The following is a 24,884-nucleotide window of genomic DNA, read 5'->3' on the forward strand; positions in this document are numbered from 1 at the left end:
TCGCCCGCGTCTTTATCATTCATCTAGAGGTGTGTCACGGCGTAATTACTGTGTCATTATGGTTGTCACAACCTTGCAACAACAAAATTTGTATCACTGACCCCCCAGAAACGACCCGTGTGTGCCACAACAACATCTCACCGACTGCTGATACACTTTTAGAATGTGGTATAAACTGTAGGATACATGCCTTTTGTATTCCTTTGTTAAGTGGAACAAAATAATGATTTTTTTTTATATGGAACAAATATATAAAGATACAAAAACTAATAATACAAAAAGCACTTAATTCTTAAACTGGATTTAGGATGTTATTTTTCTACTGAGGACAGATATAGATCATCAAATTACTTGTCACTTCATTTTCTATAAACCAATCAATGAATAGACTGACTCTGGAATACATTGTTTAAGTTTCTCTTGGTTAACCATCAGGAAATTATTAACTTATTTCAGATATTTTACAACCAAAATGTCAAAACATTGTTGGTTCCTGCTTCTCAAAAGATACCTGTGAATACATTTTTTTAGAAAACAGAATATCTTTAATTGACTGTCAGAGAAAAATAGAAACTCCATCATGGTGTGAAATTTTAATAAGCAATTTGCCAAATTTTCTGTCATCTTATAAACTCGAATATGTATCATACAAGTTAATGATCATCAATGTTGATCATCAATGTCAGTTATGACTGTAACGTTCATTTTTAATTTGGATAAGGAGCCTTTTTATAAAAGTTTTGGTTGGATTAGTTTTTCAATAATATGAACGATCTTTCAAATATCATGTTTAAGTAATAATGTTAACAACAATGTATTTTAAGTTATTTGAATAAAAAATTTTATATTCTAATGTGAAGGACATTCATAATTTAATTTCTCTGTAGTTTCTCTTTTGCAACAGCAGGACGGAGGAATGGGTAAATCATATTTATCTCTGTTGTAAAACAAATTGCATGTTTCGGGGGTTCTTGCCGTGCTGCAGGTTTTGTAAATCAATTACTTAACATCCGCGCTCCACGCCAGCTTCTCAAGGTCAACACGCTGTTACATCTCAGCCCATGTCCAGACTGTACACACGACTACAGCCCCAGTGACCTAAGAGCTTTCACACCAGAGACCAGGTGACCCAGCTCGTGCTGCCGCCGTCCTTCTGCTTACCGACAGCACACTCCACTCTACGACCTGCACTCACACACTGCAATTCCCCGGACGGCCATTACCATCTTCCTGGCTACCGCGCTCCTTCTCTTGTGGCCCGTGCACTGAAAATGATCTTCCAAATTAACTCACAGAGGATTCTCTGCGAATGTCACGTAACCTGTTTGCCCCGGGCATAAGGGCCTGTTTGCTGCTCCCTGATGAGCGAGTGTTGTGATATTGTGAGGCGTTTGAAGGGGCACAGGGTTTCACTGCTGATCCCTTCTGTCATAAAACAAGGCCATGATGGAAAGGGGCAAGGTGTTTTATTTATGTGTCGCCCGAAAAACGTGAGACAAGGGCAAATAGGGACTGTCAGAGGTTAAGATGCAGAACTGTGGAGGAGGGGCATGTTAGAATATCTTTAAGGGTGATAATAATGTGACAGGATAAACAAACGATCTGGTTAGTTTTGGTATATAACAGACAACACTTGTAATTTGAAAACAAGGATCAGCTTCAGCCACTTCATGGGCATCACATTTCTCCTAGATTCAACTAGTAACCATAGTTTTCCACTATAGAAAATACCAGTTCCAAACCATTTTACTATTGTTTTGACAGAGTGCTCCTGCAAATTGGTCTCAGACAGCATCTCCCTTTATTTAAGACCATGGTTAATGTTGGTTCTAAGGTGAAATTATCCACGTTTTCATGATACTCAAAACTTGCTCCGAATAAAATATGAATTAAACGAAATCCATAATAAATTATTTAGAATTTTCTCCTCCGACTTGTTCATGGTGACCCTCAGTATCTGTATATTAAGCCACAGTGGGTTCACCATTGTTTTTATCTTATTAAACGTCCACGAGTGACTTTTAACTTTCAACGTGTTTTCCACCTGTTTTCTTCACCCCTATCACATTTACCGTAACACCAGGAATAGACGCGCATTCCCTTTTCATGCTGCGGCTGGCGCTAAGGAGTTTTTACACACGACAGACGTCATGTCCGCTTTCATCTCCTCAGGAGAATTTTTCTATCTCATTCTTAATGCAGCAAAACAGGCCGCTATCACTAAACCGGAAGAATAACTCGTGTGAGTTTCTTATCATTGATAGAACTTACCTGACATCTTGAGAGGCTCCAGGAGAAGACGACAACAGGTGACACTAATTAGATACACACAACCCACAATGCATCACTGTCTTTAAACAAACAACAGATGATAAGACTCCGTTTGTGTAACGTAAACAAAAAGTACGTTGAATTCAGTAAGGGTCTAACCAGCCCTTGTAATTTTATGTTTTTTAGAAAATGTAAATATTTGATTTTTAATCCATATTTGTTTTCAGATATTTTGACTGATTGGACTGTTTAAAATGATGCTACCAAGGACAGTATAACTCCAAACTCCAATCAAAAACAAGATTACTAGTAAAATGACAAATAAAAGAACATTATTATTCCCCCTCAACAACCGCCCATCATGTTTCATCCATGCACGCTTACATCCTGCTAAAAACATGTCTAATAAGGGAAAACATTAAAAGTTGCTAAGATATGGCAGACATATTTTAAATTAAATGATTAGCATTAACATAATAACAAAAACACACAGATTCTTAATTTGAGGGTTATATGCACATGGATATAATGGAAACACAATTATTAAAATCATAGTCAGTTTCTGACAGTAAATCTCCTTGAATCTTTCACACTGGACCTTTCAGAGTAAACTACAAGTTGTAGTTATTCATTTTTTTGTTTGGCACTGTATCTGAGATGGTCCATCTAAAAGTTCAGGGAGTCACTCTCCCAGTGGATCCTGAGATGTGCCTCTTGGTCAAACTCTGAAAATCTAATCTCACAAATTGTCTTTCCATTAAGTTTTATACAGAAATCCCACAGGCCACTGACACACACACAAACGCATTGCAGCGGATTGGAAGTCAAACTCCCGAGTGATTCGCAGCTCTTACAAGTGAACAGCCGCACACCCACCTATACTTATCAGCACCTATAACACCCCCGCCACCTTGAATCAATGTTATCTCGACTAAAAATCAGTGAGGTATTTCTCCTCATGTGTTCAGGCTGTCAAGCTGTCAGAACGCACAGGGAGCTGGAAATGACATTGATTCACCTTTCAATTGAAATTCTGCCAGGCATTCGGCCATTGATTTTCTCACTAGAGGGCCAGAAATGAAATTTGTCGTTTGATATATGACACGTGAGCTGTAACCTACACATTGTTGTTCACATGGCATAAGGGTGTTTGTCTCGCCGCTTGTGTTTTTTAATTCACACGCAGAAAGTCAAACATACAGACCCTTGTCCTCACAATACATGTACACAAGTATTTACAACTGCTCACGGTCACACTTTTAAATGGCTGACAACAGTTGTCCCATAGAAGCTTACAATACAAATAATTAATACCCTCCCCCACTTCCTTTTGTAAATTAGAAATCTGTCCACTGTGTCATAACGTTACCGCAGTGGAATAAAACATGCTTTTAAAAATGCTATTGTATCAGATTATGTTGACTTAAAAGGAAAAGTAAAGCAGATGAGTTCAATAGCAGTTTAGGAGGATAAGGTAAAAAAAGGAGGGATGCAGGGAAAGGGGAGAATGCCCTCAACTGTCAGTAACAAGGATATCTCCAATCACACGGATCCTCTGAAGCTCGCCACAGGGAACTTCAACTCGGGGCTTATAATGTGTAGTTCATACCGTTTTTAATCCTCTAAAGTAACTGGAATGAACCCACAGGTTCAGCATTAACGGGAAGATGGTTGTGTCTTCCTATTATAGCATTTTAATGTTTTACAGACGCCTGCATTTTAAGAGTGTGACAGGTTTTTCTGGGAACTGGCACAAACTGGGTATATAGATTGTTTCTTTGGGAGCTTCACGGTGCTCCGCTCTAAGAGCATTGAGCACATGTCAACACTAAGTTTGTGGTTAGGGAGGTAAGCAGAAAAGCTTTAGTAATTAAGGATTTATCTAAAGTGTGATGGCTTAGCCGGCAAAAAAAATCAATACCACGTCCACCTGTGCTGCTCCGAAATTATTCTCACTTGGGCGAGAGAAAAAAAAGTGTGAATGAAGGATGTTTGATAAAAGAAGTTACACGCTGACTTCGTTCTATGGATTTTTCTTCTTTGTGAATGGGCAGTGAGCCGTGTAGGGTTGCTTATTCCCCTCTGGTGCTTTGTGCCACGCAAGCATGTTACTGGGCAGCGTCAGGGCCCAGTGCAGCCAATGAGCTTGCGTAAAACAACTCATCAAGAAAGTGGATATAGCACGGGGGGGGGCAAAGTCACATCTTCAGCACATTTCACAAACTCGCCCGGGTTTGCAAACGTCAGTCAAAGTGATGTGGCGGTGACAGCCCGAGCACTTCTTGTCCACCCGAGTCATATCTGGCAAGCGGGGATCCGGGCTTACGCACGTGGGCAAGAGGACAAGAGGAAGGATCTGGCCTGAGCCACACATCCCTGGCCAGTTCTCACAGTGACTCAGCTTTTCATCACACTCACAGCTCTGTATTCAACAACACTTAACATGCACAGTGTAGTAAACATAAAACAGACAAACTTTGTAAAAGACGAGTAAAAAGTGGAAAAACTACGATTCCGACTACGTGGACCAACACAGTTGTGCATCTAGAAAAATAGTTTTACTGCTTTATTGATATAACATTTAAATGTAAAACAACTCTCTCTTATTGTACATTTTCACTTTTAGTTCCACAGATAGTTCCTCATCTGTGTGTATTTGGAACACCGGGATTAAAAAAAGCCATAGTTTGATTTGTTCATTCAATTTCCTCGATGTGATGTCAAATGCACAACTGACACTATTAAGAGAACAACCCAAACATTAACACACATTCACTTCAAACTCTGCTCCCCACAGCTCTCAGCTACTATTCCGCTGGTTGAACAGTTGATCGAGCAGACACAGAGCAAGATTATCATCGGTTTGGGGTGATGTACATTCTATGAACTTCACTTTGGTCTCAATCAAACATTTTTTTAAATTGTGGGTCCGATAACGAACGTTTGTTTCTTTGTTGTCTGGGGCTGGTAAGGTTCTACACTTTGGGTTTTGCTGATCCAAACAAAAAAGGTTTGCTGCAACGTGGTGAGAATGAATAATGAGACTGAACCAAAAGAGTGACATTACATGAGATTAAACCAAGACAATAACATATAAATGCTTTAGAAATCTGAGGGAAAACAGCAGAGACGGGGTATCATTTCCTTGATGACACCCTTACCCACATTCCAGTTATATCAATCAATTCACATTTTTTATTATCAGATTTATAGTGGAAGAATATAATGAGTATATTTTGATGACCATCCTAAGAACAGCGGTTACAGTAAACAGTTGTGCGACTGAAAAGCTACCGTGGCACAAAGCGTACTTACTTCTCTTCCTGTCCGCGGCCGAGACGAGTGTCCCCGCTGTCTCTCATGCTTCCCTGCGTGGCTGATCAAACTCATGTCAAACACACAGTCTCTGGAAAGAATCGATTGGTTACACCGGCGATGATATTGAAATATTTATTACAGCTTATGAAATCAACTGCTTCTATCGTAAAGCAGACCAGAGCATACAGAGCACATCCACTGCTGCTGGGCCAAGTGTATTTGGCACTGAAATAGACAGAGGGCTAATGAGGGGGATTAACTGATGATTGAAAAAGAAAAGAAAAGAACTGATCGCTCCATCGTGTGTCGAGGTCCTTTCACTGGTATCCGTACAAAAGTGATTCCAAGGCCCAGACAAAACTCCCCCCCCCCCCCCCGCAGCTAAGTTATGAACCTTAATCAGGGATTTATTTGTTGGTAAACAAGTTTCACTGTTACAACAAATATTAGCTATGCCATTCAGCTTGGAAACCAATACAAAAAGGAATAAATAAGATTACAAATAAAAATAAAAAGGTATTTGTGCCGCTAAAGTTTCCTCCGCTCCCCCATTTATTATGGTTTCATTTGAACAAATAAATAAATATGTTTTCTCCTGGAGGAAGAAAAAGAAAAAACAGTATTTCCTCACTCCAAAAGCTATTTCTTTAATAAGTAAAACAGCCAACTTTCTTCTTCTTCTTTTTTTTTTGTACAAGTGCTGAGTGCTCGTCAATGCTCAATTTGTTCTCTTTTTCGGAGAAGCACAAGCGTTTACTGAATGCCAATAGAGATGCAGAATGCACAATGAGCCTTTCTGAGGGATACCTGTTTGTGTTATTTTTGTCTCTATTACGATGATTATGTGTGGAAAGTGATAAAAGAGGAGAAATCAAAAAATGAAAAAGAAACAGACTGTTACCAGAAACCCAGAAAGGCCAGCACAACAGAACAAAACTTCTCCTAACCACTACATTTACAGAGACATAAGGATTTTGCTCGGAACAGAAACCAAAAACAAACAAAAAAGCATACTATTATGTGCAATGCTAGTTATCTGTACAATTACATAGAAATATCTCATAATTCTTGTATTAGTTTTTTTTCTCCCTCTTTTAACAACTGTTATTACAGTAAAATGAAAAAACAAAGCCAAAAAAAAAAGAAGAACAGCTATGCTTGAAAGCATACGATCAATAATTCCTTCATGGTAATTGTCCAAAATGTTTTTTTTTGTGTGTTTCTTGATTCTCCTTTTTTTTTTTTTCTTGTTGAAGGGACACTTCAGCAAACAAAATGTGCTGCAACTCACCAAAGAGGAAGAAAATCTGTCAAAAAGTCAATATAGATACAGAAGAATAATAAAATAGTCCTTTTTTAAATTCCCCATCTATTATGGTGAAGTCTGTAATTTAGATTTGTATAGTTGGTGGGGGTGGGGGGTTGGGGGGGGCTGTGCAGTTCCGTTTTCGACTGTCATACTTTTCATCTCTGAGACCTAAAAATCCCGCTCGAGCAATTTGCCTCTTTTCACACCGAGACAAAACAAGCCAAACCACACAGGGTCTGAGGGGGGTGGGGGGGGGGGGGAACACAACATCAACAGGTTCCCGCTCTTTCTAACCAAACATAGTCACGAACTCGCCCCCGAACGTCCCAAACGCTATCCTGCTTGTGGTCGGCAACAGCGAGAGTACAGTTTGTGTTTCGCTCCGCTTCAGTCTTCAGAACACTGAATAAAAAGAAAGGCTACCACTGCCAACGACTGATAGAACAAGAGGACACGGAGGAGGAGGTCTACGGTAATAGGGGGGACACTATTTGGTGGGTTGTTTTTTGGGGCCTATAGGCTGGTGACCAGGTGCGAGGGCTCCTGGTGGGCTTCTTCTGGGGATAGATCCTCTTTGTTTGGCGGCACGATGAAGCCATCGCTGCTGCCCCGCCCTAGATGGTAGTAGGAGTGCAGCTGGTGCAGGTGGTTCCGCGAGCCCAAGTTGGGCATGCTCTTGTAGTAGACGTCATCCGAGCTGGCCTCCGGGCTCTTGGCATCCCCGCCATCTTTGGAGCTGTCGGCGGAACCTGCAGACACATTAGGAAGGCCAGGCAGCATGGGCATGCTGGTGTACAGGGAGTCTCTCTGGTGGTTGTGGGTGGGCGACGAGCCCTCGTCCTCGTTATGCTCGCTATTGAGTAGGGGAAAGAAACTCTCGCTGTTCTCCTGGGGGATCCTCCTTCGGGACGAGGAGGAGGTGGCGGCGGACGTGTAGGGGTGGTGGGGCAGGGGCGGCGGCGGCGCTGACGGGTGGAGGTGACTGTGAAGGTTGTCCACTGCCTGCAGGGAAGGGGGCGGTCTTTGGGGCAGCAGCGGGGCGTGAGACTCCTCGCGAATTAACTCCAGGCCGAGGCCCTCGTCGTGGTGCGGGCCAAACGTGGAGTGGTCATCCAGGCTCAGCGCCACACTCATGCCCATGCCCACTCCCAAGCCCATCCCGTAGCCGCTGTCCTTGCCGCCGTTGCTGACATTGTTGACCAGCTTGTTCATGAGGTTCCGGTTCTGCTCGGTGGAGCGCTCGTGGGAATTGTTGAGGTAGGAGGGGATATAATTGGAGGTGAGCTCTTTCAGGATCTTCTTCTCCAGGGTGGTCTCCTTGTGGTTGTAGCCCCGGTCGATGATCTGGACGCAGTCGCTCATGTACTCGGCGCTGGCGATGCTGTAGCTGTTGCCGTGGTTACCATTCAGTGGTAGAGTATCCATGACACTTGTATCCCGGGCATTGTTCAGGATTCCCTCTGGAATGACAGACATGGGTCGGGTCGGGGGGTAGAGGGGGCGAATGAGAAGGGTGAAATCTGATGGGATGTAATCGCCACAGCTAAACGTCAGCCATCTTTACAAACACACGCACACACACACACACATTACATACATCAAACACTGTGGCGCTTTTATTCTGAATCACATCCTGACCCCTCGAGCACTCTCAGCACTTTGTGTCATCCCCCATTTCTATAAAGTGCACTCAGTGGAAATAAGGACCCTATAGCATTTGGATTAGACAAGACATAAAGCACTGCATTTACATTAAAAGCCTTTATACTGTATGTGAGCATCATAGACACTTACCTTGTTACGTAGGGAAAAAAATAAAATAACAATCCTCTAAGACCCAATTTCACTTTTCATTAAATTTAACTGATTATTCTTCGGCAGTGATGAAAACACAGATAAATGGGCGCCACACACACACACACAAACAACACCACAAGTCAAAGCACGGCACGGCACAACACAAAGCAAGCAGCAACAAAAAAAGCCATGCATTTCACACTTCGTAAAGTAAACACAAACCAGTGCACCAGCTTGAAACTCGGACCCCAGCCATATTGTCCCATAGGAGCATTGCAATGTAACGATATACATCATTCTAAACATAAACTAGTTCCGAACCACGCTGCGAGGAAGGAGACGCTCTCCCCTGGTGCTGTAGATGTAATACTTTATCGATTTTCACGCTAGCAACATCGAAGCCAAATTTCCGACGATAATTCAAAGCACCTCACACGAGGACGTCCGGCTTGTTAAAGACAACGCCGGGGCCCCGCGGTGTGAACTCCTGAAAATTTGAGGAGACTCATTCCTCGATAAATAACGTGGACAACGGCTGAGGCAGCTCGGTATTCGCCGAAAAATAATCCGGATCAATTTCTATCGACGCGACTTCTGAAATGTTGAGGAGAGTCTGAATGTTGGCTGTAATTGGATTAACTTAGTCAGAGCGTGATATCAAGCGTGCAGTATCTACACCCACCGATTCTTAAGGGTCTGTGTGAGAAGGTCAGGGGCCTCGTCATAAGCGTGCTGCTAATCCCCGAAGGAGGTACGGTGTATGTTTTTATATTTACCCCCCCCCCCCCGCCCCCCCACTGTCACCATTGAGTGTAAAGAAAGTAAAAGCCAAAGTCAATTACATTTGATAAGCAATGTTTAGTTTGACTCCCATACTTGTCTCTCTGTAGGGCTCTTTTAGGGACAGCATGAGGGAAAGGAAAGAAGAAAAAGAAAAAACACAATAAGCATAACAGTGACAGGTAGAAAGAGAAATGTGCACATACACACATAGGCTGATGACGCATCGAGAAGAAATGCTCCCAGAATGCAATTGTTTTAAGTCACCATGCAAAAGTTTCCCCTGCAACCCCGCAGGAAGAAGCCCAACATGACGCATTAGCATTTCCCTCCACCCGGATATTTATACTGCATCTATGGCAATGCTGGTGAATTACGGCCTCATGTAAAGAGCTGCACTCGTACAGTGCAAATAAATTATCCTCTGATCAAAGCTCTCGGGATTTTTTTTATCCCAGTTTTACAGACTCTTCAAATCACCGCGATCTCAAACTGAATGCCGAAAAGCACTGATCCTAGAATACTAATCGATAAGTGGCTCATCAGAGGTGCTGTCTAATAGTCAGATCAAAATGTTGGTGTGCTTAGGAAAATTTAAAACTTCCCCCAGAAGAAGAAAGTTTGCAAAATAAAGTGTAGGACAAAAATCTTGACTTTATGACCCACATTCTGAATATATGAATTTCTAATCATTACAATTAAAAGCTTTAGGGGTAGAATTTGTTTTTGGAAAAAAGTTAAACACTGAGAGAATCAGATTAATTGAAGCTCTCGTGGGATTTTTTGGGAAAATCCAGTTTCAATGACATCTACCCCAGAACAACAGTCCAAATGCACATTAAAAAGAAAGAAATGCCGGCACTTAAAACAAAGAGACAGAGGACATGACTGACGAGCTCCACTGACGACATCAGAGCACATTGAAGAAAAACGGCTGGGGATGTGTCCTGCTCCCACAGACACTCATTGTTGATTTCCTCTTTTATTTTGTTTTTATCTCTCTGTCGGCCAATCAGCCGTGAAAGAGTGTAAGCGATTTGCACGCCCCCTGACCAGAAGCCAGGACACACCTACAAATGAAAAACCCCACGGATCAAACCTGTGGGATTTTTTTGTTCTGCTAAAGCTGCAGTTTGTTAACACACAACAATTTGGGGCAGTGTTTTTTTTTTGTTGCTTTCTTATTAAAGCCCTGTAAAATCTCTCGAGGGTGAACACTGGACTTTCTGCTCAAGTCCGTAACTTTTAAAATGTCCAATCAAAAAGTAGTTTCTTCCTTCTCACAGGACAGAGAAGAGACCTCATAGTTTTTCCAGGACATGGAAGAGAAAGAAAAAAAAAAAAACACTGCCCTGGGATACAATGTTAAAGAATGAAGAAGAGGCAAGCACACCTTGTGTGTTGTACATGCCCAGAGGGTTGTTATAGACTGCCGATTCCCCAAGCAATGTATTATAGGGATTGTTAGTGCCATGAGGACGTAGGAGTGCATTTGGTATAAGATGGTTAGCCATAGCCCCTGGAGCAGCCAGAAAGAGACAGGGTGAGACAGAAAGAGACAGGAGGAGGAGGAGAGCGGAGAGACAGAAAATAGACACAGACAGAGAAAGAGAGAAAGAGAGAACATTCATATCAGTTAGGCAGATGCAGCTGAGCAATGACAGCCATTAACACCCGAATGATCACATGATCATTAATGTGAGTTTTTTTTTTTTTTTTTTTTTTTTATGCTACATGAAAGTGGCAGAGCTGAACTGACATGGCTAATGGGACCAATGGAGAGTGTATCAGATTTATCGCTAATGCCGGCCATTGGTATCAAGCCCATTTATGAGCTCCACATTCAGGCAGCATACCAGTGTTAACAGACAGGAATTACTACAACAACAGGAAAGACTGGGACAGGACAGAATACAACAACTTCTCAGGACATTGTTTGGGTCTTTAAAAAGGGTGAAATGAATGAGGAAAATAAAAAATGGTGTTTAAAAACTTTCCCTGCCAGAGTAAAACATCTGTAAAGCATCAGAGAGAGTCCATGTGGGAATACTGTGATGAGATGCAGCATTTAATTCCTCTTGAATGCTCTACCCATCGTTTTAATGTAAAATCTCCAGCTTTCTTCTTCATATATGTCATTGTTTGAAAAAGAGCCGAGAATTTTCAAAGTGCTATTTGCGCTACTACTCTAAACTTCATATACGTAGGATATACATAGGCCTATGCTGACGAGTTTGTGCGTCACCGTTATTTTAGTTTGAGCCATCTCATGAGCCGGTGTGCTGTTTAATTTAAATCTCTCCACAGAGCAAAGTTCACATTTGCTCTCGTTCTCTTTCTGCTGAAATAACGTCTGAATAATAAGCGGCGTGTCCTCTCTTTAGTCACGATGGTCATTAGTCCTCAGCGGCCCCGCCTCCCTCAAACACACACAACCCGACACGGGCTTGTTTTCTATTTATCCGCCGCATGTCCTCACACGCTGCCCTCGTTGCCAGGATCTCGCCGGCGATGACTCATCGGTTCCCCCGACCACATACTAACGCGCCGGAGCAAACCTTCACAGTCTGATCCTCGTGATTAGCCGACGCTTTTCGAAAAAGGCTGCGATCCTAAACACGAATGCTGCAGATTCACTGATGTTTGTTTTTCCTTAGCGTTTGAATACATTATGCAGAATATCAAGCAGGAAATGTTTGTGAGTCGCATTCACTTCCTGTTTGCAAGTTGTTTTTTCCTCCCCCCCCCCCCTCCCCTCCTCCTGTGAACATGATATGATGCTCTTAATTTTAAAGAAGCTCAAAACGAGACTTGTGAGGGCGATGCCGGGTAAACATCTCGTATCTGAAGAAGCGGTGCACAGCAATTAGACCACACTGATCACGGAGGGGAGTTATATATATGAACATTACCACAGCCATCTTTCTCAGATTTACTTTTTGATGAGAATTTTAATTGCAGAAATATTTACCGTCCTGGAAGATTGTGCTCAGCGAGAGGATTAATGAAACGATTGCGTTCCTGCTGATTTCGGGCTCATATTTCAGCATCACTTTAATTCTAGATTAGTATTAATTAGGCCCATTATGTTTTTTGCTTGGGAATCAATGTTCGACTGGAAAATAAAAAAATAAGAAGTTGTCGCTGCCGCCGCTCGCCCTAATTACAGTGTATCGCACAAACACCGGCCCCCTTTCAAATCCTCCCAGTGACAGTCCCCCCTCCCCTCTCCTCTCCTCCCCCCCGCCCTCCGCCGCAGCCGCTCGCTGTGTTTGTGTTTGAGGAATTGGACCGTTTCCAAAAACACACTGATTGTGCGGCAATAATCCTGAACGCCTCGGATAAACTGAGCACGGCGACGCTATCGAGATGATTGCGTGACGCCGCGCTCGTCTCGAGTGGTTCTGAAGCGAAGGTGGCGATGGAGAGAGGGCGGGTGGGTTGGGGGGGGCGGGGGGGGAGTAGCCGGTCGTGCGAGAGGGGTAAATCAGCAAGAAGCATGTCTGATTCTGTTTGCATCTGTTCCCTATGACACTTAGGATTGCACCTAGTAATACACACTTGAGGTCCTGGTGAGTGTTGTTTCTACCAGATCGGGGGGGGGGTAGATTTGTTTTTTCTTCCTCTTTCCCTCACCCACCACTGGCTCAGCCCCCCCCCCCCCTCACCCACGATGGATAAAAGCCGGATCTCTTGATGGTGCTAAGCCGAGCGCCTAATTACTGAGATCTCTGAAACTTCCTCTGTGTGTCAAACATTAATCCATCATTTTAACTATGTATTAGTGTCGACGCATTGCAGGCGCCCGGAGTGGATTTAGACCCTGAGCTGAGTGGAACTCAAAGCCTCCAGTGAGAGACACCAGTGTGGACGCTGGTTTCTCAGTCAGTTAACCACAGTAATCAATTTGTGGCTGTCAAATATATTAACATGTTTCTTTTCTTTGTCTCCTGAGGTTATATTGTCACCTCTGTCCATTTGTGTGTTTGTATGCTCGTCAGCAGGATCACACAAAACCTACTGAACTGATTATTTTATGAAACTTGGGTTGGGTTTTCACTTTTCTTTGTTAACACTGTGCGATGAGGTGTTTTTCAACATTTCCACTGTTTTCCCAAGGATAAAATTCATGACCCCTGATGATAAAATCAGACGTGGAGCTGATATCTTTGAGAGTGTGAACTTTGGTGCAGCTTAGTTGGATTTAAGGGGACTGGTGGGCCTTGGCGATGGTTCACGCTCTACTGAGTGCTGCTCTGGTTTAGATTGTGATTCAGCAGTTTTTGTTGTTTTCTCTCTTTCTTTCTGATATAATGCCCAGTTTCTGATTCAAGGATTTTTGCAGTGAGGGAAAAAACAAAGAAATCACATGCAACAAAAGCAGGATTTCCATAATCGGGGGTTTCAGTTTGGGGTTTGAACACCTCCCCTTGTCTGTGAGGGTTTTTCCTAGCTACTCCCAACATAGTCCAACAACAGGGTTTTATTGTGTTTTGCTGAGAGACATTTTTGATTAATGCTTTTTTCACTGCATGCCCCTTTGATTAACTCCATGGGAGAAGGGATTCAAGAAATACCAACTGGATAAACTCTTTTCTGAACCAGTGTGACACCAAAGGATTTCACCCTCTCACTCTCGGCCTGTGTTCACAATAACTTCCTCTTTCACCCAGTCAGAAATGTTGATAAACACCCTCACTCACATGAGGTTTATGGCGACTGACGGCAGTTTGGACACATGGTTAAGACCTCGCTTTAATATTTGCTTATTAAAAGGAGTTTTAACTATTTTAATAAACGAGGTGAAGCTGCAGTTTGGCCTTGACTTTGAGAAGCTGGGTTAAGGTTTTTCCATCTGAAAAGCTTTACTTATTAAAATGAAAGACTTCTGATGCTCTAAACCCTCTGTGTCATCAAAACATAAATAAAACAGATGAGCTACAGTGGGAAAAAAAGAAAAACTGAAAATCTCTTGCATTAGTAATTTGGTGAAAGCTGGTGCATTGCAGAGTCATTCGAGAAAATATCAAGTACCTCTGTTAAGGGACGCAGAGCTGTTGATGTCGCCGGTCATGAAAGAGGACTCCGACTGTTTTCTGACCGTGTCGTTCCACATCCGGCGGATGCGGCTCTGTGGAGACAAACAACATGTCAACACACAACACAACACTTCCTTTGATTACAGCAAAACATTACAATGTGTAGGAGACAACCTGTTGCATATCTTTCCTCACCTGCTATTCAACACAATAAAGGCAAAAGACGTGAGGCCGAAAAACTAAATGTCAGCTTTTGATTGGAGCAGTAAAACTGTGAGACGTGTCAGCTGAGGGGAGAAGTAACCTCCAATTAAAGATGAGCGCCGGTGCCGGGATAGGTGTAGTCAATAATAGAGTCATCAGTCAAGCTCCTGTGAATCAGCGTGTCAGGTTGCAAAGGCTCAATCCAGGAGGGTTCATACTGGTTAATTATGATGGAGTCCCAGGGGCTGGTGCTGAGGGTGAAGGGGGCTGGATAGCCAATCACAGAGCGGAATGTGAGCTGGAGTTAGAGCAACTGCTACCTCACTGGGATTTGTTTGTTTGTTTTGCCCCGATACTGGGTTTGAATTGATACTTTTAAAACAGCATTGGTGCAGGAGCGGATAGTTTTTTTCTGAAAAAATAATAAGAAGGGATTGTTTTCTTTGCTGAGGAAGACAGGAAGTTGAAATTCAACATGATTCACTAACCAAGATAACAGTTTAAATTCTTAATACAGCCCAAATACAAACATCCCTTGTCTCCCCACGTTCAGGACCAGGGGAGCCCACAGAGCATGTGTTTGACATGTGGTCACTTCAGCAGTGAAACACAAAGCATATCTCTGCTTTCAAATGTATCCTGTGTGTCATCAAGGGCTTCATTAAATGTGTTCTTTTCCTTTCGTATCAATCATTTGCAGTATGTACTAGTGTCGGAATAATTCCCAAGTTTGAAGTTAGGTATATTTCAAACTAGACATGTGCTCAGGCACCGAAATCCGCGTTGTGATTCGGTGTGATAGGTATCGACCATGTGGTAACTGGTTCCTGATTGGCCCTGGATTTCCGTCCACACCCACTACACGTAACATTACACATCATACAGTGAATCAAGTGAAAAATGCTTTTGGGGACTCGTTATTTCACACAAGCACACACACACAGTCATCAGTCAGGAAAGCATCACTGACACAGCACATCTCATTAACATACCAGACGTCACATTGTTCCCCACATGGGTTAAAAAAGGACGCCACTTCTATTTTCTCTTGTTTTTCGGACACGGGTTAGCGTGTGCTCTGCTGATCCGATTTCACCTCGATGACTCGTAGTTAGAGACAAACAGCCACATATTCACGAGGGGTTCCTTTCCTGTCTCACTTGTATCGAGCGAGCGAGCACGAGGTTAGAGCCGTCTTGTCAAAGCCCTGTGTGTAATTAAACACTTTGATCTGCATGCAGAATCCAGCTTGTACCGTGGGCCGCCACTGCCTGCTCGACTCCGAGGACTATTTATAATTGAACACTGGGAGGAAATCACACTCTTTGGAAAATGTGGGTATGATGTTCAATTATAGTATATCAAGGCTTTTCACCATATACTTCTTGTAAGTGTGGGAGGAATCAATTAACAATTCGCTCCACGCGCTCGGCGGCTCGCTCGCCCGCAGGATCCACGTATCTTGGCAGAGACGTTCGGATCTGTGTTCGTGAGCGTGAGCACATTCCTCACAAAGCTGGAGCTGGCGCCTCAGTCGGTGACTCTGTGCTGCTTTGCCAGTTTGCAGCCCCGGACCTGCTGCGGCAGAATGAACCGCACGCTGACTTCATGTACTTAGGAAACGCTGAACTCGACAAGCGCCACACTCTCCTGTTATCGCTCCCCAAACAAGGACATTGGTTACACTTCATTGAAATCTATCACGCACACACACACACACACACTGTCACCTTTAAGATCCTTTCTCATTCGTTCTGTATATGGGTGCACATCAGTGTATTATTCAGAACCATGTACCCTCTACTGTGTGCACACCGAGTTCCTGTGCAATATGTATTTTAAGATTAAGATTCACTGAATAACCATAAGTCTGTCCTGGCCTAATAAAAAAAAAATGCACAGCAAAATACATTCAGGATATATCTCCTAATATAAAAAACATTAGGAGAATACAGGGGAAGAGGAAACGTGTCCTGTCACCTGTGACCCGGTGGAGTAGCGTCCCGGAGCTCGAGAGGCCGTGCCTTTCCCAGAGCCGATGGAGCTGTCCACACTTTTCGCACTGCAGCAGTGAGTACGCAGGCATTTACCGTACTCCTTACGCACCTGGACAAACACACAACAGAGATACTCACACCACAAACCAGCTAACAATTAGATAGCCTTAAATATGTGTAACCAGCAAACGATTTACAAAAAACTTTGGAGAAACAAATCTGCTAAAGTCACAAAACAGAGTCCCCCGTACCTTTTTCTGCAGGACACAGTGGAAGATGAAGATGAACATTCCTTGCAGCGAGTTGAAGATGGTGAACAGGTAGGCCATGACCACCGTGCTCTCGTTGACGTACATCAGACCAAAGGCCCAGGTCAGGCCCAGCAGGCACAGCAAGGCGATGGCCCCGATCACCCAGGATCTGGAATCCAGACACAACGACTAATAAACCGTCTGACAGAGGGAAACGTGGTCCGACATGCACGAGACAGATACCCAAACAAATGCCCACAAGAAAACAGCTCTAGGACTAAATCCACATTTTGCCTGAGAGGGAGAAAAGTCACAGAACAAATGAAGAGGGAAAGGAAACTAATCACAGATGACAATGAGCTTAAATCCCTCGTCTCTTGTACCTGTTCCCCTCTTCCACATGATGGTTTGACCTCTTTACAAACCTGCAGATTCCTACATGATGAAAGAAGGGTCTGTCAAATGGGAGCTCACGCTTTACAGTACTCATCTTTCCACAGAGAGCCCGGTGAAGATACAGGTGCCATTTTAAACTAATCTTGCTTGTCACATCTGCGGACCGTGTGTACGTAACACGGGAGCGGTGTGTGCACGCTAATGCGGCCTTCAACATGACTGAGCGCTCCACGATAAATCACGCTAATGAGTGCGGGGCGACAGCGAGATGGATTTGGGTCTCGATTCGCTCATAAGGTGGTGGTGGTGGTGGTGGTGTTGTTGGTGGTGGGGGGGGAGGAGTAAATGAAAGATGGCATCGAGGGAGAAGGGACCCGCTTTCAATTTTTGCCTTACTTGATCTCAGGTTCGTAATCCTGATAGCTGAGCGACACGACAAGAACAGAAAAGAAAACAATAAGCGCAACACACAGAAATAGATATAATCACACGACAAGGACACGGAGGGGGGGTGTGATACAAGGAGCTAATTTAGACATCGAGAGAGGAAACGATACACAGAGAAGGAAGACTGTTCACTCTGGCAGGGGACAATAACGCCACGTTTCACAGGGGAAGGGACAGATAGTGTCTCCGGGAAGGGGATTCGCTGGTGATTTACAGGTGCACGGCGTAATTATCTCGGTTCACGCCAGTATCTCCGCTCCGCTCATAAACACTGGCAGACCTTCACATTTAAGCCGTTATAAATGGGCCAGGTGTGCGGCAAAAAATAAATGATTTATGAATTCACCGGGGCGACCATTAAACATAACTTTCCCAGGGCTGCCTTAATGACCTGGCGGTGGAGGCACTTCATCAAGGCGATTGCCCCCGGAATGGACACAGGAAACACAAGCAGTGGGCGAGAGGACAGCACAGTATTGTCCTCTAAACTAGGCAGGCTTTATTTTTTTTTGTGTGTTTTTTTTCCAAAGGGTGGAGGACGATAAAGACACGAGAGGTCATGAGAAATGCATCCGCCAGGACAGGATATGAAGAGGCTGCAGCTCATATCGCACATGGCTTATCTTCACTCTGGAGTTATCTGATGAAAAATATGGGGATGAATTTGAGGGGCTGCACGGAGAGGAGCCTCGAGGCAAAAAAAAACAACAACAAAAAAACTTCTGAGACGGCAGAGCAGTCACTGAAAAGCAGAACAGATCACTTCCACAGGAAGACGCCGCATTTCAGTGTTTCTCTCCCGTCAGTTGTGCCGACTCCAATCGAATATCACTTACGGATCCTCTCGTACTCTTGGCATCATTAGGTTGGAGTCGGCTTATGAATAATTCTAATTAAATGTGTTTTTCAAACAAATCTGAGAGCGTCAAGCCGATTCCGGAGCAGTTTAAGCATTTAAGCTCAACCGCCGCTCGTCACGGCGGCGTGGATCCGTCTGAACGCCCGGGCGATATTATGGATATACCATCCGTTCCCCGAGGGCTGCAGCCGAGCGCCTCCAGGCATCTGAGGCACGAGGAAAAAAAAGCCAGAGATGCTTTATTGTGCTAATCATCGAGCAGAAGAGACCGGGGAGGAAAGAGGAGCCATTTTTTGTCGAGGGAAGAGCTACTTCAGACGGTGGCGTCAAATTACCACCAATTTCCTTCAAAATGACTTAATTTAGCCGATGTGCCATTCACCGAAATGTCTCTCTCGTCATTTATGCACAAGATTTGCGATTGGTCAATTGGGGCTGCGATCAATGATCTAGTTAATCATTAAACCGAAAGGTACGCTTGAAATGCTAATCACCTCAAACTGTTTAAGACATCAAAAGTTGTTCACGTTGGCGGAGAGAGAGAGAGATATTTATATATATTTTTCATCCTCATTAGCATTTATCATTTGAAGTTTCGCATCCGCGTCGAGGGGGAGGGGGGGGCAAGACAGGACTCAGACTCGCGGTCCATCATGCTCTCGATGCGCCTGCGTTCGGAGGCGAGTTTGGTATTTAAAGTCGCGCCGGTGTAAAAGTCATGTTGTGATCCATGAATCACAGGACAGTGGCGGCCGCTGTCTCCATTACGGGTGAGGAAGGGGGGGGGGGGGGGGGGTGGAGGGAGACACATCAAACACGATATTAATTCTCTTTTCCACCCTCTACTGAGGAGCGTCTTACCAGTGCCACTCTACAATAACACATCCATCATAATAACGGTAGCTAAAATGAAGAGGAAGAAGAAAAAGAAAAAAAGAAGCAGATGAAGATGAGAAACAGAGAGATGTTACAGATAAGCACCGGCATAATATACAGAAGAACAAAAAAAAAAAACAGGCAGGAAGCTAATCAAAAGAAGAAACGCAGAAACACAGAATGTAAGAGACATGAAACATTCCTATTAAAACAAAGCGATGTGATGAAATCCAAGCAGAGAAAAGTGACATCGAGCCGTGAGGAGGGAGCAAAGGGCCGAGAGATGAGACAGATGCAGACACACCTCATTAAAGGGAAGCTAAACAGAGTTAATTAACCCCGCGCTGCCGCCATCATCAAACCGGCTCACCTCGATGCGTCGAAGAGAAACACGATTCGGAGAAGATCCGCTTTTATAGTTAGAGATCACAGGGATCTAATACCTGTTGTTTTATCGCTGAAGATATAAAAAGAAAATGTCTTTATTTCTCCCCCCCGTCTCCCACCACTTGTTGTGATGTGGCGATGCATTGTGGGCTGAGCGGCGCCGTTTGGCCGACAGTGTGTGAGCAGGCGGCTTGTTGAGTAATGGCCCCCGACTTAAAAACTGCACCAGATGAATGAGCGCTGACAAAAAGAGCCGCGGCTTTGCACCGCCTCTCCAACGGCGATCTGAAACATTGCAGATTGTTTCGGAGTCAGTAAGCTGCCGGGGGTCGGGAGGTCAGGTGCTTGCTGCGTTACGTGCGGCCAGTGTCGTAAATCATACGACACGGAGAACTCTGGCAGTCAATATGTTATTTTTTTTTCTGTTCTACAGGGCAGTCAAAGCAAAGATGGAACATAAATAGGCATTACAAATGAAAGTCATTTAAATCCTTAAGATCACTAACTTGTACTCCAGAAAATGTTAGAAGTTGATGCCAGAACAAAAAGTGATGCTAGAATAATCCTGCTCACTCCATTTCTCCTTCATGTACCTGCTGATCTGGTCCAGTTGTGGTGTGGAGCTGCATCACGGTGCTCGGCTAACCAATATATTTCCAGAACACGTAGTCGAGCTACAGAGGCGGCCAAGCGTGTGTGTGTGTGTGTGTGTGTGTGTGTGTGTGAGAGCTGCAGGTGGTCTGCATATATTGCTGCCAGAGTTTGCACCGTGCAACGTGTCTAGTCCTCGTGATTGAGCCTGTGTGTTTATTTGCACATTCAGTGTACATACTTTGTCGCAGTATGACAAAATGTATACGTGTGAGTATCTGAGGTATTTTAGTTTCTCCAAGCAGAGCTGCCGGTGATCACAGCCCCACACTGTGAGGAAATGAAGGCCGTGTTTCCGTGTTCCCTCAAAAACAAGAGGAAATACAAATCCAGGAGCAGATCATTTACAAGTCAAGTCTCGGCGTCTGACCTTCACGGTTGTGTCAACACTTCCTGCAGCGGCCTTTCACAATTCCCACACCGTAAACCCAATTGCAGTAATTTCATTTTAGCCAAGTGAATGCGGTTATTTCACATTTCTTTGTCCCCACGGCAGAATTACAACCTGTGATTTAACAGAATCGGATGAAAATGAACGACCTGGACAAAAGAATGGAACACGAATGCAACCACTGCAGGAGGGGTCAAGTTTATATATTATTAACACGGCGGGGGGGGGACCTGGGTAGAGACTCGACCAAAGAACGCTGGAATGGAAAAGGATTGACACACAGGAAGGTCTCTTTCAACAATAACACCATGATTGAGTCGCACCAGGTGTTCATAAACCTGTTACCAGCTTTGCCTTTAAAGTACCTGTTAATAAACTCAAGCTGTTTTCAAACTAGTGATTTAGAAAGTTATATTTACTGGCAACACATGTAGCCTAATCCAAATTAAAGCATTATATTCATCACCTATGATTATGATATAGTTTTGACAGACCTATACCCACGTCTACTTCAAATCCTTCTTTGGAGATGAATATATATATAAACAACCTTATTTATTTGACTCTCTAAACAGGTTAATATATTATGTTAACACTATTTTCAGCATATAGTACACTGGGTCTACTGTTAGTGTGTATACATGTACACAGCATGTAGTACTTCTCTGTCCTTGAGGACGACTGAAAGCTCTTTAGACGTGTCTGTCCCAGATCATTCATACACAGCCGGGGGGGTAATTTGAGGTTCAACGAGGAGCCGAGGATCGATCCCTCCCTCTGGTTAGTGGACGACCCGCTCTATCCCCTAAGCCACACTACATAACTAGGATCTGTGAAGCCAACTGTCACTAAGACACACTCCATCTAGTCAACTTTTACAGTATCACTAGGTTACATTTAAAGTTATGAAATGATGGTTACAGAATTCCTACACCTCTGACATGTGATCTTCAGGTGACTCTGGTGAACCCACTGCGGTCCTGCTCAGAAGCAGCAGCAGTTCAAAACAGGTTCAGAGCCGTGGGTCGGCTCAGGAGAACCTGCAGTGAATCTGTGATGGAGAGAACACACCGGCACAGTGTGGCAGCTAAAGCGCACTACATCATTCTCTGAGAAGATTGTTTCTTTATGTGCATCGCTGTGGAGGCCAGACAGGGGCCACTGTGCTGCGCCACAACCAGCGGTGGGATGCAACCCACAATATAAACAGCCAGAGCGCCGGCCATAAAGGAGACTAATGTGTCCAGAGTGGGTTGGAAAGAAGCGAGGCAGACAGCAGAAACAGAGCGGGGACCCTTATCCGTCATAGTAAAACAGGCAGAACAACAACTTGACACCATCTGTGGAGCCACCGTGCCACGACACCAGATAACTGCGGCTCACGTCAAAGACAATCACCCGAGAGGGGCTGTGTCATTGTGCAGTGGTCACCAGATCTTAAATAACTTATATTTTTATAAGTGAATAAGTCTGTTTGGAGATTCTGTGATGAGTTCAGTGCACAGACCATCCGGAGTGCACTGCTTCCCTCACGTCACTGAGTGGGTTTACACGGACACGCATACTTTGTTATTTGTTATTAACCTGATTAAGACAATATGAACAGGAATACAATTATACTCGGAATTAGCAATAATTGAATTAAGACCTGATGTATTCTAGACTTAGTCACATTATGCAAACATGTATATATATATATATGTTCATCGTTATATATATGTTCATCGTTTTCATTTTAACGTCCTACTGCAACATACAGCAGTTTCCAACAGTTTCACTTCATGATTCTGCAACAGGTTACCAGGAATATTGAAGGAATATTCTATTAGCAACTAATTAAAATAATGTATTTTTCAGAATAAGGTCAATAGTTTTGGTTTGTTCATTTTACCGTTTTTGGTGAGATGGAGACCAAAATGGAGCTTAAATGAGCATTAAGATTAGGCTATTACATTTCAAGTCACTTTTGGATGCAGAAATTGTTTGAAACCAATAGTATGGTGCTTTAAGGGTAAATATCAACAAAAAAGATTCTACTTTGCCTCCATGTACAGAAATCCTAGAACTTTTATGGTAACGTGTCACGACTTGAAACTCGACCTTAGCAACAATCTCGACAAAGTTGTTCCATTCGTATGTAAACACCTCAAACGTTCACTGACAAACCTGTAAACACCCGACAAAGTTTGCGTCAAAGTTTTTAAAACCATCGTTGTCCCTCGAGCTTTCACATTATCTGAAAGCAGCCAGGCGAACCCAGATAAACAGACTCAAACACACACACACACACACACACACACACACACACACACACACAGACACACACCGAGCGCATTATGAATATTCATCCGCAGCGTGTTGACACCAAGATAACACCAGGTCAGGTCTGTCAGATTGTCTCCTGGCCTTTTCCCCGGGCCCGACAACAGTGCTCCTCAGATAATGACGGAGATGCAGCAGAATACATGTTTGATTTTAACCTTGCCTGACTCGACCTTTCAGAATAATGGGAGGTGCTTACCTTGTGGCCTCAGACTCCCGGGCCCCTCGGGTCGGGAATTCACAACCTTAAGTGCTTCTAATGAGGTTTTTAAATATCAAAGCAGGAAGGCGAGGCAACGTGAATTGCTCGGGAACACCGGAGAATACAGATCACCATCCCAAATATGCTCAGTTCATTAAAGTGAGTCGGACTGAGAACAATAGCGCTGTCGGTGGAAGCAAGCCGATTACATTCAGGTACTGAAACATCCTCTGCAACAAAGATAAATCGTGTTTTCGGGACAATTTCTAACGGACGGAGAGATTTGATGGTAGTGCTCTTACTTGATGTTGTCCAGGCAGCCGGAGTCTGGTTTCAAGATGGCCGTGTGGTGGAACATCTTGTAGAGAGCGATGCCCAGGAAGATAACGTTGAGCTGAGAGAGGGAGACAGAGTGAGATAAAGAGAGAGAGGGAGTGAGAGACAGGGGGAAGCAGCTCGTGTTTCCTGTTTCGCTCCCATTCATTTTAAATCAGGGCACTTTGTAGCACAAAGCTGGATGGCTGCAGCCGGACGCGGTTTCCCACTTTGCCAAACAGAGCGAGAAATCCGATGAAAAGTCGGCGGCGGAGACAACAGGGAACGGTGGGACGAGACAGCTGCATTCTGGAATGAGGGAGCCTTCAGTCTGAGCTGCTCACACATGTCTCGTCATATTCACACTTAGAGGCAACCACAGGGAGCAACTGTCCCACTGCTGCTGTCTCTTTACAGTTTGTACATCTGGATAAAACATTAAACAACTGGAATTGGGGGGATTTTTTGGGGGAAAATGCCTGAAAAAGGTTCAGCAGTCGTAATCTTATGTTCTCTGCAATATCACTTATGTGCCCATTGACATAAAAAACACTTGAATTGACATATCATCTCCAAGTATCACATAATTCTTACTTTCAATGGTTAATGTAATATTTAGTTTTGTCATCCACCCAGTCACACACACGCTCATCTATGTGCAGCACTGTCTCTACCGCACGTCACTCCCAGTGTCGGCCCAGTTGTCAGGCAACTGTCAAGGCAACTTTGGATTCAGTGCCTTGCCCAGGGACACTTCGGCATTCAGAGAGGAGGAGAGGCTGGGATTGAAGCGCCAACCTTCTGTTTGGTGGACGGCCCGCTCTGTCCCCTGAGCCACATTATAATGCTTTAGCAATTACTTGCAAGGCCAAGGCCTAGCCCTAGGAAATATATTCAAGAGATTTTAACTACTTACAAACTAATACTGTTATTGTATTGTTTTTATTTTTAATGCATTATAGTGAAACTAATGTTCTCTACTCTTTTTAATTTAGATGTTTTAAAAATCGAATACAACTTGTTTTATTTTATTTTATTATATTGAAATACATTTATTTGCTTTTCAACAATA

The 24,884-nt window shown here is 43.8% G+C and overlaps 1 protein-coding gene across 1 annotated transcript in view; it reads right to left on the reverse strand.

The window, feature by feature from the left end:
* Positions 1 to 7,184: 7,184 nt before the first annotated feature.
* The window catches only part of LOC128430603 (adhesion G protein-coupled receptor L3), a 124,339-nt gene continuing 106,639 nt past the window's right edge, over positions 7,185 to 24,884 (reverse strand). Inside the window, exons 16-22 of the mRNA XM_053416707.1 lie at positions 23,800 to 23,891; positions 17,759 to 17,785; positions 16,967 to 17,135; positions 16,699 to 16,824; positions 14,510 to 14,606; positions 10,869 to 10,994; positions 7,185 to 8,358 (exon numbers count right to left, since the gene is read on the reverse strand). Of these exons, the coding sequence (XP_053272682.1) occupies positions 7,412 to 8,358; positions 10,869 to 10,994; positions 14,510 to 14,606; positions 16,699 to 16,824; positions 16,967 to 17,135; positions 17,759 to 17,785; positions 23,800 to 23,891 (1,584 nt within the window). The 3' untranslated portion in view covers positions 7,185 to 7,411. The remainder of the gene's footprint in view (positions 8,359 to 10,868; positions 10,995 to 14,509; positions 14,607 to 16,698; positions 16,825 to 16,966; positions 17,136 to 17,758; positions 17,786 to 23,799; positions 23,892 to 24,884) is intronic.

This window comes from Pleuronectes platessa, chromosome 23, assembly GCF_947347685.1.
Source record: "Pleuronectes platessa chromosome 23, fPlePla1.1, whole genome shotgun sequence".
In the NCBI taxonomy this organism is placed as follows: Eukaryota; Metazoa; Chordata; class Actinopteri; order Pleuronectiformes; family Pleuronectidae; genus Pleuronectes; species Pleuronectes platessa.